The sequence below is a fragment of the Nilaparvata lugens genome, chromosome 13, assembly GCF_014356525.2.
Source record: "Nilaparvata lugens isolate BPH chromosome 13, ASM1435652v1, whole genome shotgun sequence".
Classification (NCBI taxonomy): domain Eukaryota; kingdom Metazoa; phylum Arthropoda; class Insecta; order Hemiptera; family Delphacidae; genus Nilaparvata; species Nilaparvata lugens.
In genome coordinates, this window is record NC_052516.1 from 1,471,465 (window position 1) to 1,486,023 (window position 14,559).

The following is a 14,559-nucleotide window of genomic DNA, read 5'->3' on the forward strand; positions in this document are numbered from 1 at the left end:
CGAGACGAATAATATTCTGTTATTTGTATTTATTATTTACTTACGACCTTCACCTTGAATTACTGCTTTCAAGTGTGTGAAGTAAAGTGCATTAGCACATTCGAATGAATGAATAGCAAACAAATATATGGACAGAAGTGTGAAAAAGTTTGTGAGAAACCGTAAGAAATTGAAACCAATGAAATGGAGTGCTAGATTCTCACCGAATTGTCAGCATTGTTTCAATGGAGAGAGCATTGGTGTTATTCATCAAGGAAGGTGACAGTTTGGAGTGAATCTCTCTGAAGCAGCAGTGGAGAGGAGAGGGAATATTTGTCTCCTAAAGATTTCATACATCTGGAAATGTTTATCAATAATTTAGTTTCATGTTAGTATCAGTTAGTTTTAGCTCCACTCTTATTTGATGGAAATGAAGTCGAATGGCTTTGGAACTCTTTTTCTAATTTACATCTGGAAATGTTTATCAATAATTTAGTTTCAAGTTTAGTATCAGTTTAGTTTTAGTTCCTCTCTTATTTGATGGAAATTAAGTCGAATGGCTTTGGAACTCTTTTTCCAATTTACATCTGGAAATGTTAATCAATAATTTAGTTTCAGTTTAGTTTTAGTTTCACTCTTATTCGATAAAAATGAAGTCGAATGCCTTTGGAACTCTTTTTACAATTTACAAAACTTGTTCCAAAGTGATTTAGCAGGAGAAGAAATAAGGGGGAAAATTATCCTTCAATTTTTACACTACTGAAATAGTAATAAGCCAATAGCTAGTATCTACGAGTAATTTCTCCTTTTTTTGTCAAAGTTTGCAACCAAAGCGTGCTTGGCTAGGAACTTTCAAAAGAATCGCTGACTTATACGATTCCCATTCTATATAATAACATATTTATCAATAAATCTGAACCTACTCAACCAATTCAAGTATTCAAAATTAATAGGAAACTCTGCCTCTAGTAAAAACTGTGGAGGGCGTTTTTCTATTGCTCTTTATTCAATACAAAAGTTAGATTAATATTCAAAAATATAGGTAATATCATAGAGAAACTATAGAGTAGTAAGTAGATATCCCATGGTATAGGGAATTTATGTCGCAACTCTACTGTTATCTCAAGCCGATTACTGTCAATTTTTACTGTTTTTTTGGGGTGATAGTGTATGAACGGCACAATTTAAGAGACTATCAGCGTCATACAGCTGCATAGGAAAGAACTACGTGAACTATCGGCTTGGGATAACAGTAAAAGTTGCGACATAAACGCCCTATACCATGGGATATCTACTTATGCTATCGTTTCTCTATGGTAATATATTGTTGATCAACTCAATCCCATTTTCTCAAATGATATTGGCCTTTTGTATCGCTGTTCTAATTAAATAGTTCCATATAGAATTAATTACGGTACCTATTTAACTTTACAAATATTAAATAGAAATACAAATTAATTACCACCAAACACTCTTCGATCGTGACTCATTCGAATCTCCTTTCTATAGTCAACATTTGCAGTTGTAGAAGTCTTCAGGATATTTAATACCAATTAGGTTAATTAATCGGATTTTATTTGATAATTATAATAATGTAGGCTAGCGCTATCTATTATTAGCACTTGTACAATATTATGACATCATATGTATTTCCATCTGTATTATTTCACTGTTATGAATCTATCAAATTCTATTAATCAAATATGTATTTATTACACATATTCTACAATATTATGACATCATATGTCATCATAATTTTTTGGGGCTCCTCCACTGGCGCATTAAACATTTTTAAAATTCGAAAAAGAGTGATTAGGAATTTAACACACTCTGGGAGGAGATACGGTACTCTTGCAGGCCCATATTTCGCAGACTCAACCTTTTAACCCTTCCGGCTTTATATATGGCTGACATTTTAATGTACATGGAACGAAATAGTGAGATAATTGCTGACAACCACCCCATTCACAGGTTTCCTCAGCGTAACAATAATCTTTATTTGCCCAAGCACAGATTTACCGCCTATGAGAAGGGAGCATTATATTCAGGCATAAAAATATATAACTCTTTGAAAAACGATTTGAAAACGGAGACTAATTTGAAAGTATTCAAAAATAAAATAAGTGATATATTATTAAAGAGTTGTCCCTATAGTTTTCAAGAGGGGATGAGGTCCTTGTCTGGTAGTTTAGACGTATAGGTTTCAAGAAAATTAATATATTGGAAAATGTTTTAAACAAAACCAATCTTGTGTGTAAAAAATATATAACTTTGTTGAAGTTCTGACACTGTGTTACTAGTAAATATTTGAAAAAACACTTACTTTTGATTGGAGTCTTGAGGAATGCATTTAACTCCTGAAGAGGAGCTTCATCAGAGGTTTCATCAGAGGCTGATGAAGCTTTTCTTCAGGAGTGAAATGCATTCCTCAAGACTCCAATCAAAAGTAAGTGTTTTTTCAAATATTTACTAGTAACACAGTGTCAGAACTTCAACAAAGTTATTAATAGGTGTTCGTCATGGAAAGCAACTTCAAAAATCTGGTGTGGTACACATCACACAACTTTCCTTGCTCATATTCGAAACTACGATCAGACTTTTGTATATGTGTATATATAATTGTTTTCAGAGTACTTTTTCCTTTGTGTAAATGTGAAATTCAATGATTTTTTTAGTCGTCATTTTTTTAAAGTCGTCAAAACAGCTGTTCTACAGATGAAATATCTCGACTATGTGTTTTTATGAACTGCTCTACCTACCTACCTCATGCTCGAGAAGGAGGTTACAAAGTCCATTTCTCAAGGATGGGGTGGACCCCCATTAGTTTCCCAGAAAGGGGACTCATGCCAGTTAATAGAGCTGATAAATAACTATACAGAGTTGAATTTGAAAAAAATCGGTCAAAGTATTTTGAAAAAATCGTGAAAAACATGGTTTTTTAGTAATTATCCGCCATTTTTCTCAAGAATATTACGGAGCTCCTGCAATTTTCAAGGAAAAAAACTCATGTCTTATAGGACTTATGAATAGCATGGCTTGAATTTGAAGAAAATCGTTAGAGCCGTTTTCGAGAAAACCGTGAAAAACATGGTTTTTAGTCATTTTCCGCCATTTTTCTCAAGAATATTACGGAGCTCCTGAAATTTTCCCAGAAATGAGACTTTGCTAGTTGATAGGGCTTATAAATAGCTATCCATGATATAAATTTGAAGAAAATCGTTAGAGCCATTTTCGAGAAAAACGTGAAAAACATGTTTTTTAGTAATTATCCGCCATTTTTTTCCGCCATCTTGAATTGAATTTTATTGAATTTCTTATTGTCGGGTCTCATGGTATAGGGGCTTAAGTTTAAATTTCAAGCGATCGGTTAATAGGAATGGAGTTATCGTGTTCACAGACATACACACACACAAACATACACACACACACAACATACACACCACACACATACACAATACACACACACAGACCAATACCCAAAAATCATGTTTTTGGACTCAGGGGACCTTGAAACGTATAGAAAACTTGAAATTGGGGTACCTTAATTTTTTTGGAAAGCAATACTTTCCTACCTATGGTAGTAGGGCAAAGGAAAGTAAAAAATATATGTAATTGACAGGTGGCATGTGTGTGAGTTTTAATGAAGCTCACATTTACACAACTAAGCGCCATGAATAACATAATAATAATAATGATAATAATAATAATAATAATAATAATAATAATAATAATAATAATAATAATAATAATAATAATAATAATAATAATAATAATAATAATAATAATATGTATCTCCATCAGTATTATTTCACTGTTATAAATCTTTTAAATTTTATACAATCAAAATAATGTTTTTATTACTCATATCTTCCACAGGTTTGGTGATATCAACTTCTTGACAAGTTGCAATAGTTGACCAGGAAACTCGATAGTCGACAATGTTGATCGACATTCGATTAGTCGACTTTCGATCAATTTCACCACCAATAATCACACTTGTAATTTGTTTGCTGGGATTTCTGCAACCAGTTCAACCACAGAACCAGTGGTACCAGGAAGAAGATATACGTGAGTAGCAACTAGTGAAATTTACAAGTCCTTGAAGTTTGTATAGAGCTAGAAAAAGATGCAACTGGAACGAAGAAAACTGAAATAGCAGGAGAATTTTCTCCTGTGAATGAGTTTTCCTTCACATTTTTATTTAACTAGTCTTTACTTATTTAGCCATCAGAGTTCTGCTACCATAAAAATTGCAGTATAAATGAACTAGATAATCCACTAATGAGTATTCAATATTGAAGGAACTATTTATATCATCTATCTTAAATATGATTCAGTACCTATAAAATATTTCGAATGGAATGGATAAATGAATTCAGTTCCATGTACGAAGGAATGAAAAAGAAAATGAGAGTTGAATGGTGTTTTTCTCCGATAAAAAATCATTTTAAGATGGGAAGAAGCTGTTACAATTTTGAAAATAGGCAACGTGAATTCAATTTCAAAGATGAAATACAAATTTTAGAGTGCTGTATTTTTTAAATGAATAGTAGTTGAAACCTTTCACTGTATTTGATGTTATAGGCTTATGGTATTTAAATTTTTGTTGAAAAATGATTACATCCAGTCATCCTACACTCGAATCCTCTCACTGGAATAAGCAACTCTTTACTCTCAATTTCTCCCATTTTTACTTTCCTTGCCCTATTACCATAGGTAAGGAAAGTATTGCTTTCCAAAAAAATTAAGGTCCTAATTTCATGTTGTCTATACGTTTCAAGGTCCCCTGAGTCCAAAAAAATGATTTTGGGGTTGGTCTGTGTGTATGTGTGTGTTGTTAGTGTGTGTGTGTGTATGTGCGTATGTCTGTGAACACGATAACTCCCATCCTAATTAACCGATTGACTTGAAATTTTAAACTTAAGGTCCTTATACCATGAGGATCCGACAATAAGAAATTCAATAAAATCCAATTCAAGATGGCGGAAAAAATGGCGGATAATTACTAAAAAACCATGTTTTTCACGTTTTTCTCGAAAACGGCTCTAACGATTTTCTTCAAATTTATACCATGGATAGCTATTTATAAGCCCTATCAACTGACATGAGTCTCATTTCTGGGAAAATTTCAGGAGCGCCGTAATATTCTTGAGAAAAATGGCGGATAATGACTAAAAATCCATGTTTTTCACGGTTTTCTCTAAAACGGCTTTAACGATTTTCTTCAAATTTAAACCATGGATAGCTATTCATAAGCCCTATCAAATGACATGAGTTTCTTCCTGGGAAAATTGCAGGAGCTCCGTAATATTCTCGAGAAAAATGACGGATAATTACTAAAAAACCATGTTTTTCATTATTTTCTCAAAAATAACTCGACCGATTTTTTTCAAATTCATACCCTGTATAGTTATTTATCAGCTCTATCAACTGGCATGAGTCTCCTTTCTGGGAAACCAATGGGGGGTCCACCCCAACCTTGGGAAATGGACTTAGTAACCTCCTTCTCGTGCATGAGGTAGGTAGGTAGCGCAGCTCATAAAAAGAACACATAGTCGAGATATTTCATCTGTAGAACAGCTGTTTTGACGACTTTGAAAAAATGACGACTAAAAAAATCATCGAATTTCACAATTATTCACACAAAGAAAAAGTACTTTGAAAACAATTTTATACACACATATACAGAAGTCTGATCGCAGTTTCAAATATGAGCAAGGAAAGTTGTGTGAGTGCGCCACACCAGATTTTTCATTTAGTTTTTATAATAATAAATCTTTAATAATCCCATGATTTGTATCTTGAATGAAAATTGATGATTCCGGAATCCAGATTCAACCAGTTTTAACAAACTGGAAATTATACCTACTGGTTTTGGGAGAGGACCTGTTATTCATTTTTGGGTTCCAGCGACAATTCTCTTGGATTTGGAGACGGATTATTATTGTAATATATGATTATGAATAACAGATTGAAACAGGCTTACAACTATTTATCTACTGTATCTATACACCATCATAATTATATATACACTGAATTTATATAGGCTAAACTATCTACTATACTCCCACACGGTACTGTATATATATCTAACACTTATGTTATGTATTTTATACTTTGAGTAGGTATCAAACTTTGCAATCATCATTAAGTATAAATAAATAAATCTTATTTTTATTTATTCATTAATACATTGATAGATACAATATAATTCTCAACTATGAATGATTGGGAGAGGAACAACAGGCTTGAAGCCCAAAACTGTTCCTCACCCTAATTTAGATAGAAATTGTCCAAAAATAGGTTATGTTTACACTTCACAATTTTTTAATTAATTTAGGCCATCATCAATCTCGAGTCAGTCTCTTTAGTTTCCATTCATCTTTGATAAATAGCTTTATTCAAATTTCTGATGTATTTGTAGAGGAGACAAATATAGGGGAATATGCTGTCTCCATGAATAAAGATAAAATAGCCTATAAATAAATATATGAATTTTATAAAATATATTGAGTTTGTTTTTTGTTTGACAGCCTACTACGTTCACCCATGTAGCAAACATGACCCCAACATCAACCAATGCTTCACGCATGCTGCTAATCATTTGGCCAGGCATTTTCAGAAAGGTGAGAGCATAAAACTATTAAACTCTCAGACAAATCAAATTAAGAGAAATTAATCCATTTGAAAAATGAAGAGAATCTATTTTAAGAAATTGATTAAGGGAATTATCTAATCAATTGAAGACTCTGCGTTAAGATTGTCATACTTGCTGAAAATAATATTAAATGACCTGGAATTTGAAACAAAGTAGATAAATAAAATGGAAATTGTAGAATAAGAATAAATTTCTGATAGCTATTTGACTGTGTTTTATTATCCTTGTTCTTCCATTAAAGATTGTAGATACTCTTGTACCTGTTTCATTGAAATAAGAACATCATCCTTATGATATGAATTTGAATTCGAAATATTTGACTTGTGTTTTCATTGAGAATTGTACTCTAGGAATAGAAAAAGAATATCATTAAAATAGAAAAGTCTTCTTATAATTAATATGAGAAAGTGACTTGGATAGCATAGCAAATATTTGTGATAATTTGAAATTTTTAGAGAATGGAAGCTGACCTCAAGTGGAAGCTAAACATTATTACAGTACTTAGTTTCCTGTATTAACAAAATAATTTCTATAGTTCATGTAATAAAAGCTATATTATAATAAGAACTATTGAAATTATATACTACCTCAACATAGGCACCGTTTACATTTTTGAGCTAAGCCTGTTGACCATCTCTCAATTATTATTATGCAAATGATTTGTGTATTATGCAATATAAAAAATGAAATGAGATGGATCTATACCAATACCTACTATTACTTCAGGCCTCACAACTAATTAATGACTTCATAACATGTAGATTGATTCTTCCTAGATCATACTAGTTTCTACCAGCTTATCAATGTAACTTTTGTTACTGTATCGATTTTTTATTGGATGGAATACTATCTAAATTTCAGATTAAAGACACTTGTATTATGATAAATATAAATTTTATTGAAATAAAAACACTTTTATTCCACAAATGAAATAATTTATTCATACTTTCAGATTGATAGACATAGGCCTGCCTACTCGATTCAGTGATAGAGCTATTGATAAATTCATCTCAACCAAAAATACTTAATAATTAACCAATCAAAGATAAATCAAATTTGATATAGGCTAACTCTTTTTTAGGAAAGAGGCTCTCACAAACTTGATCACAATTAATCTGTAGTACAAAGAAACCCATCAGGAAATGTTTTTCAGTTAGGTAAAACCTTTAATATTATGATGTTCTGGACAGTTCCAACACTTTTGCATTTACTTTTTAATTTATTAGTTCAAAAGTTCTTTCACACACTTTATTTACACTGTTCTTCCACACTCTAATTACACTGTTATTTCACATTTTATTTACACTGTTCTTTCACACTTTAATTAAATTCTCCACTCACACTTTATTTACACTGTTCTTCTACACTTCATGTAAACCGTTGTTTTGTAGAATTGAAGTTCTTTCTTCTTATCGCTCGTATCCATTTTCGTTTCAAAGTTTCATCTTTCGAAAAAGAAAATACCGTTTTAAACTTTAAAACCGTACGGAAACTTTTGGAATCTTGTTATAATTCCCGCAACAATTAGGTACACAACAGTATCCCATGATTTAAACGCCCAAATTCATTATTACTTTTCACAAACGAATATTAGAAGAATGATAAACAAACCATATTCATTGAAAAGGAACACCGTGAAAATTGAATTATTATAACTCCAATTTTGTTGATTTACCATATCAGATGTGATAACAAGCATCAGCGCTCTTATTTCGCTTGCTTACCGCCCGTGGATCATCGATGATCTACATGTGATGACGTCATAGTTTATTAGATATCAGTTGTGGCAATACCTACTATTACTTCTATTAAGTAATAGTAGGTATTGGTTGTGGGGCCTGAAGTAATAGTAGGTATTGTCTATACCCACCTGGGCTATCATAGTAAATATTAGTCCAATAAAATAAATATTCAACATTGATATATAATGTCATAAAGAAAACATAGCATAAGATATGCTTTCTTTTTTCAATGATAATATCATGTTTTTTATTGTATGGAGATGAAACAATACATTTGATTTTGGATTTTGATATATCGGAAATGTAAGAAGCAATCAAATATAAAGAAAATAAAAATCTCAGTACCCTTTTTTTTAATATTTTATCACAACATGATAAAATAGTGATATTTTATCACTTGAAAATGTCATAAATGTCCGAAACATGTTGTGATAAAATATTTTAAAAAAAGGGTACTGAGATTTTTATTTTCTTTATATTTATATTACAAGTAGCCCTATACAGAAAAGAGATAAAGAAGCAATCATTCTATTGAATAGATGATTTTTAATAATACATTATATAAATAATAAATGAATATGATTGATACTTATTTAATACCGTAAATTATTATTTTATGGTTTATATAATTTATTTTATATTGTTTTCTATTATATTTCAGTTCAAATTATTCCATACTCAGCCTATATCTTCAATTATTCTTCATTTAATTTTCACAGGCATCCCAGAGCTGGGCGTTGAAAATGTAGAACCAATTAACATAGACGAAATTTTCCTTGCATTGGGGAATGGGCCTGATGGCTATAGAGCAACATTCAGAGATGTAGAAGCTTATGGAGTTAGTAATCTCACAATTACTGGAGTAAGGTGAGTGATACTTTGAATATTAAAAAAAATACTTCAAATAATTATTCATTAAACGAAAATTTCAAAGTACTGCGGAACATGGTGAATGCGCCCTGGTACATAAGGAACAGCGATTTGCACCGAGATCTGCACATCCCCTATGTGACCAGTGAGATAAGACGATTGGCAGCCCATCATGAGTCACGTCTTCATCAACACGACAACACCGAAGTCATCCAACTCCTAGACAGCACTGAACTCACAAGGAGGTTGAAGAGAACAAAGCCCTTCGAGTTGGTGTAGTGCTAGTGAAGTGAAAAAAGTATAAATTAAATAAATGTGTAGCGGGAGAAAGTAGAAGAATTATAGATTAGAACTGTAGGCTTCACTGGAAGACTTTAGCAATAAAAATTAATATTTCAGGATAAGAAATAAGAGAACAAAATTAATGGTTAGTCCTAGTGACTAGTTTTAATGGAAGTAATAATAAAAAAAAATTAAACGAAAATCCAATTCCATTTAATGCTGTTGATCACCCCGAATACTTCTGCTACTGCAAATATTGACAACAGGGTGAACAGCTAATATACTTCAAATAAACTTGAAGTGATACTCCAAGTACGGTATTTTGGATTTTTATTAATTATTGGATGAATAACCATTTATTATTAATTATTGATTGAAGTTTGTTTATTTCATACTTCATAGAGCAATAGGCTACTTTCACAACATAGATCTTTGAACTATAAAAGAAATTCTCATCTTCAAGAAGTTATACTGAGGGAATAGAGTGAATATATTGATAATGTGGAACTTTCACATAATAAATTGAAGAGATTTGAGATTTTGAAAGGAAGCACACGAAAGCATGCTTATGAAAAATTGTATATTTTGTTGAAATAAAGTGGACTTTTTGACAATATCCCAAGTCTCTCCAATTACTGAGGGTAGCCTATACGAATAGTGACTTCTTCCTTCTTTTATCTCAAATAATCATCAATTTTTTTCCCTAGTTAAAAATGTTGTTCTAGTGGGAAGATTGAAGGCTATCAATGAAGCCATAGTCACCTCTAATACAGAATATTTCATCTCTATTAGAGGTGGCATTTATGATGAAACACATACTCATATAAATATTTCAACTATTTAGCTGACTTGAATAATAGCTCAAATTCAAACTTAACGTGTTTTGCTCTATTTGATTCATTAATTTATTATTCATGAATACTCTCAACTAATAATCTGATCTTATATTTTCCATTGCATGTCCGACTCAAATTCACTACTCAATTCATATTAAATGAAAAACTAAGAATTTGTCAAAATTGAATATAAAATTGTCAGTATAAATTCTGTTGCTCTTGTATTTAGTTTAAGTTATCAGAGATTGACAATGGTGTAACAACCGAAACCGGTCTTTCTATTTTAAATAGAATCTGTGGTTTTTTACAACTTCTTAGTCTTTTTATTCAATATGAATAATTACCACAATGTCAACTTCTCAACTACACAAAAAGTCAAATGAAATTCATACTAACTGTGAATACTATATTAAATATTTGAAAAAAACTTCACTTCTATGGGCTACTTTTGTACAAATTAATAAAACCAATATAAAAACTTGTAGTACCCTTTATTTTCAAAAACTTTAAAATATTTTAAGGACTAGATTCGACCATAGGTCATTTTCAAGTTAAAATGCTTCAAAATATTCTAAAGTTTTTAATAATAAAGGGTACTACAAGTTTTTATATTGTTCTTATTAAGTATTTAAACTATACCTGCTTGACTTGAATGATTTGTATTCATGTTTCATTCAATTTATTCAAACAACTATTAATGAATATTCTTCATTTTTCATTTATTAATACAATAAGTCTATCATCAAAATGATTGGGAGAGAAAAAATAAGGTAATCTTGTGCTATTCCTCTCCCAAATTTATATAGGGTTACAATATTATAGTTCTTCACCAATAGAGTCTGATTTTGCATTGCAGGTCTGACTTGAACTCACTACAATTCCAACTGAGTGTGTACATACCTCGCATAACCGCTAGAGCGCACTACCGCAGCTCAGGTGTCCTTATAATGGTGCAAGCCACAGGTGGTGGAGATTACTGGGGTGATTATGGTGAGTTACCATCAGAATAACTTATAACGGTATCTTCTCATCTGCGTTAGCTATTTAATCCATATGCAGTTGATCCTAACTAAAAGTGTTAGAACTATATAATGCTAAACATGCTAGGCTACTTGTAATATAAATAATAGAAATGCAAATCTCAGTACCCTTTTTTGAATTAATTTATCACAACATGTTTCAACATTCATGCCATTTTCAAGTCTTGAAAAACTTTATTTTCAAGTCTTGATTCAATAACGTACGGTAGATGAGAAAATAACGTGATTAACGATGGACTCTACGTTATAACTTGATATAAACTGTTCAGGATTAGCGTGGAGCTTAATCTTATCGATTACTAGCCGTCAAGCTCGCTTCGCTCGCTATAACCGTCTCCCTTCGCTCGCCTGCATTTTTCATTTGACATTCCATCAGAAAGTCAAAGTACTTCATCGCTCGATTCAATCACCGATTAATTTCAATTATTTAGTGCAGGGTGGAAAACTTCGTTAGAATATTATGAGAATCATTGTACTCCAGTCTAGCCTTTAAAATTAGAGATAGGAATGACGTGGAGAATTTACAAATCATTCATTCATTACCTATCCAACTCTCTCGAATATGAATTTTCCTGAGAAAGCGCAAAAAAAAAACGCTGGAAAATGCAGATTTTGGGCGTATCTTGAGCGTTATTTCAAATTCCTTCTAACACAACATTATTACACCCTAGCTTAGCTTATGTACTAAATTTTAACAATTTCTGTTTATTTGTTCTCGATGAATCTGAGAAAAAGTAAAAAAAGAAAAACGCTAATTTTGGGCGTATCTTTGACGTTATTGCAAATTCCTTCTAACACAACATTATACACCCTAGCTGAGCTTCTGTACTAAATTTGAACATTTTCTGTTCATTTGTTCACGATAAAGCTGAAAAAACGCTGGAAAAACTCAGATTTTGGGCGTATCTTTAGAAATTATAGATAATATTATTGATTCACGATGAATGAATAAAAATGATAGTTGATCACGAATGTTTCAACCAAATATTTTTTCCAGAACGTCAATTCATCCAAGAAAGAACACCATCAAATATATTATTGAAGGCCATGAAGGGGCATCCAAGAATGCCCATATCCTAAATACTATTTCTATATTGATCTGAATTTTGTTCAATCAATTTGAATGTTGATACATAGACTATTTATTACTTACCTGAATGAAATAAAAACTCAAATATATTATCAAATTCTACACAGTTTCTAAACAGTTCTAAAATTCTATACAGTGACTCAGTCAAATTTTTATTATTATTCATTTATTATTTTACAAAGGCGACTTACTAGAAGTATTTTAAGCCTAGGTGATGATGATGGGATGAATGATAATACAATGATAATGATAATTATCTACCTGTTACTCTCTTAAATTTATAAATTTATTCATAATATTACTACCTATTACTCTCATCAATTTATTCATGATTCATTTTTATTTTATTTACAATGCAAATGACACTAATTTAATAACATTGGTAGATAAAATAATAAGGTAGTCCTTGTGCTATTTTTTTTTCAAATTAAAGTTTATAGGTGACAAAGTCCAATTTGATTGGACTGTATATTTCATTCGTATCCTATTTTATTTGTTTACATAGAATTAAATTATTTTTTCAGAGGGTGTGAAAGCCAAGATATACTTCAGAGCAAAGTGTTGAAGACGATGAGGGAGTCAAATATTTAAAATTAGAGGATTTGAAAATGGATTTCAGTGTGAGAGACATAAAAATGGGCATTCAAAACGTGCATAACGGGAATACCGTATTGGGTAAGTTTGAAACCATATAAATCATTGACTTAAACACACATAATATTAATCATAAAATTTATCAAAATTAGGGAGAGGTTTTGGGTTTATCCTGTTGATTCTTTCACAATCATTAATGTGATATTGTGATTGTGGAATGTAATAAATGAATTAATAATACAAATAATAGACTAAAGTAGATGAGTCTCTTCTTGAAAACTATTCAATTCGAACACAAATAAAACAAAATAATTATATAAAAATCAGGAAATTTATCTCAAGAATGATTGGATCTGACCACAAACAGGTCAACAGTTTTATTTGATTTCTTCTCAAGTTTGAATCCTATTTGAACACTTATTGGTCAGTCATGTAATATGACTTTAAGTTGTTGATGACTATTAAATTGTCATTTGAATTGTTTTTGACTATTAAATTGTACTTTAAATTGTTGTTGACTTTTAAATTATACAAATGGAATTGAATAGAGGATGCATTTAGGATTTTCGTTAAATAATAATTATATTTTAAATTATACTTTGAATTGTTGTTGACTATTAAATTGTACTTTAAATTGTGTTGACTTTTAAATTATACAAATGGAATTGAATAGAGGATGCATTTAGGATTTTCGTTAAATAATAATTATATTTTAAATTATACTTTGAATTGTTGTTGACTATTAAATTGTTCTGTAAATTGACTATTAAAGTGTACTTCTACAACAGTGAGGCTACTCACATGGTTTTCTAATTATACTATAGACCTACCTAATTGATTTCGATTTTCATATTGTTTTTCAGAAGAAACAAGTGTCTCAATTATTTCAAATTGTTATAATTGTTTTTATATATTTCAAGGAAAGTTCTTCTCACACCTCTACTCTTGATTAAAATCGATGTATATTTTTTCTAATACTATATAAATATACTAATATTAGTAGTAGTACATTTTCTGTTGGATCAGTGGTGGTACATTCTCCATACTTTTATTCTTAGTAAGATGTATTTTCTAAACAGGTTTTTAGTTCGCCGTAGCGAAGCACGGGTAATATGCTAGTGCTATAAATAAGTGCTTTTATTTCAAAAATATGAATAGCCTAATAAATATTTTTTCAAGATGGATATGAAGTGATATGATATAATTCAATATGAAGTGATAATTAAGTGTTATATTCAAATATAGTTTAGTGTTTTAATATCTCTAAATTCTAAATGTTTAACTTATATATTTTTGGACGAAAATTGAACTTGAACGTTTTACAGTAGAAACATAACCTATTTTTTGGACATTTTATCAAAATTTATGAATGGAATAGATTTGGGCCAAGCCTGTTGTTCCTTCCTAATCATATTTATATGATTTGTGATTCTGTCCACGAATAAATAAATAAAATGAATAAATAAAA

At 30.6% G+C, this 14,559-nt stretch overlaps 1 protein-coding gene across 1 annotated transcript in view; it reads left to right on the top strand.

Annotated features, from left to right (window-relative positions):
• The window catches only part of LOC111054754 (protein takeout), a 101,964-nt gene that overhangs the window by 87,064 nt on the left and 341 nt on the right, over window positions 1–14,559 (top strand). The window contains 6 exon segments of the mRNA XM_039439544.1: window positions 3,856–4,047; window positions 6,513–6,605; window positions 9,099–9,246; window positions 11,224–11,357; window positions 13,022–13,052; window positions 13,054–13,172. Of these exon segments, the coding sequence (XP_039295478.1) occupies window positions 3,918–4,047; window positions 6,513–6,605; window positions 9,099–9,246; window positions 11,224–11,357; window positions 13,022–13,052; window positions 13,054–13,172 (655 nt within the window). The 5' untranslated portion in view covers window positions 3,856–3,917.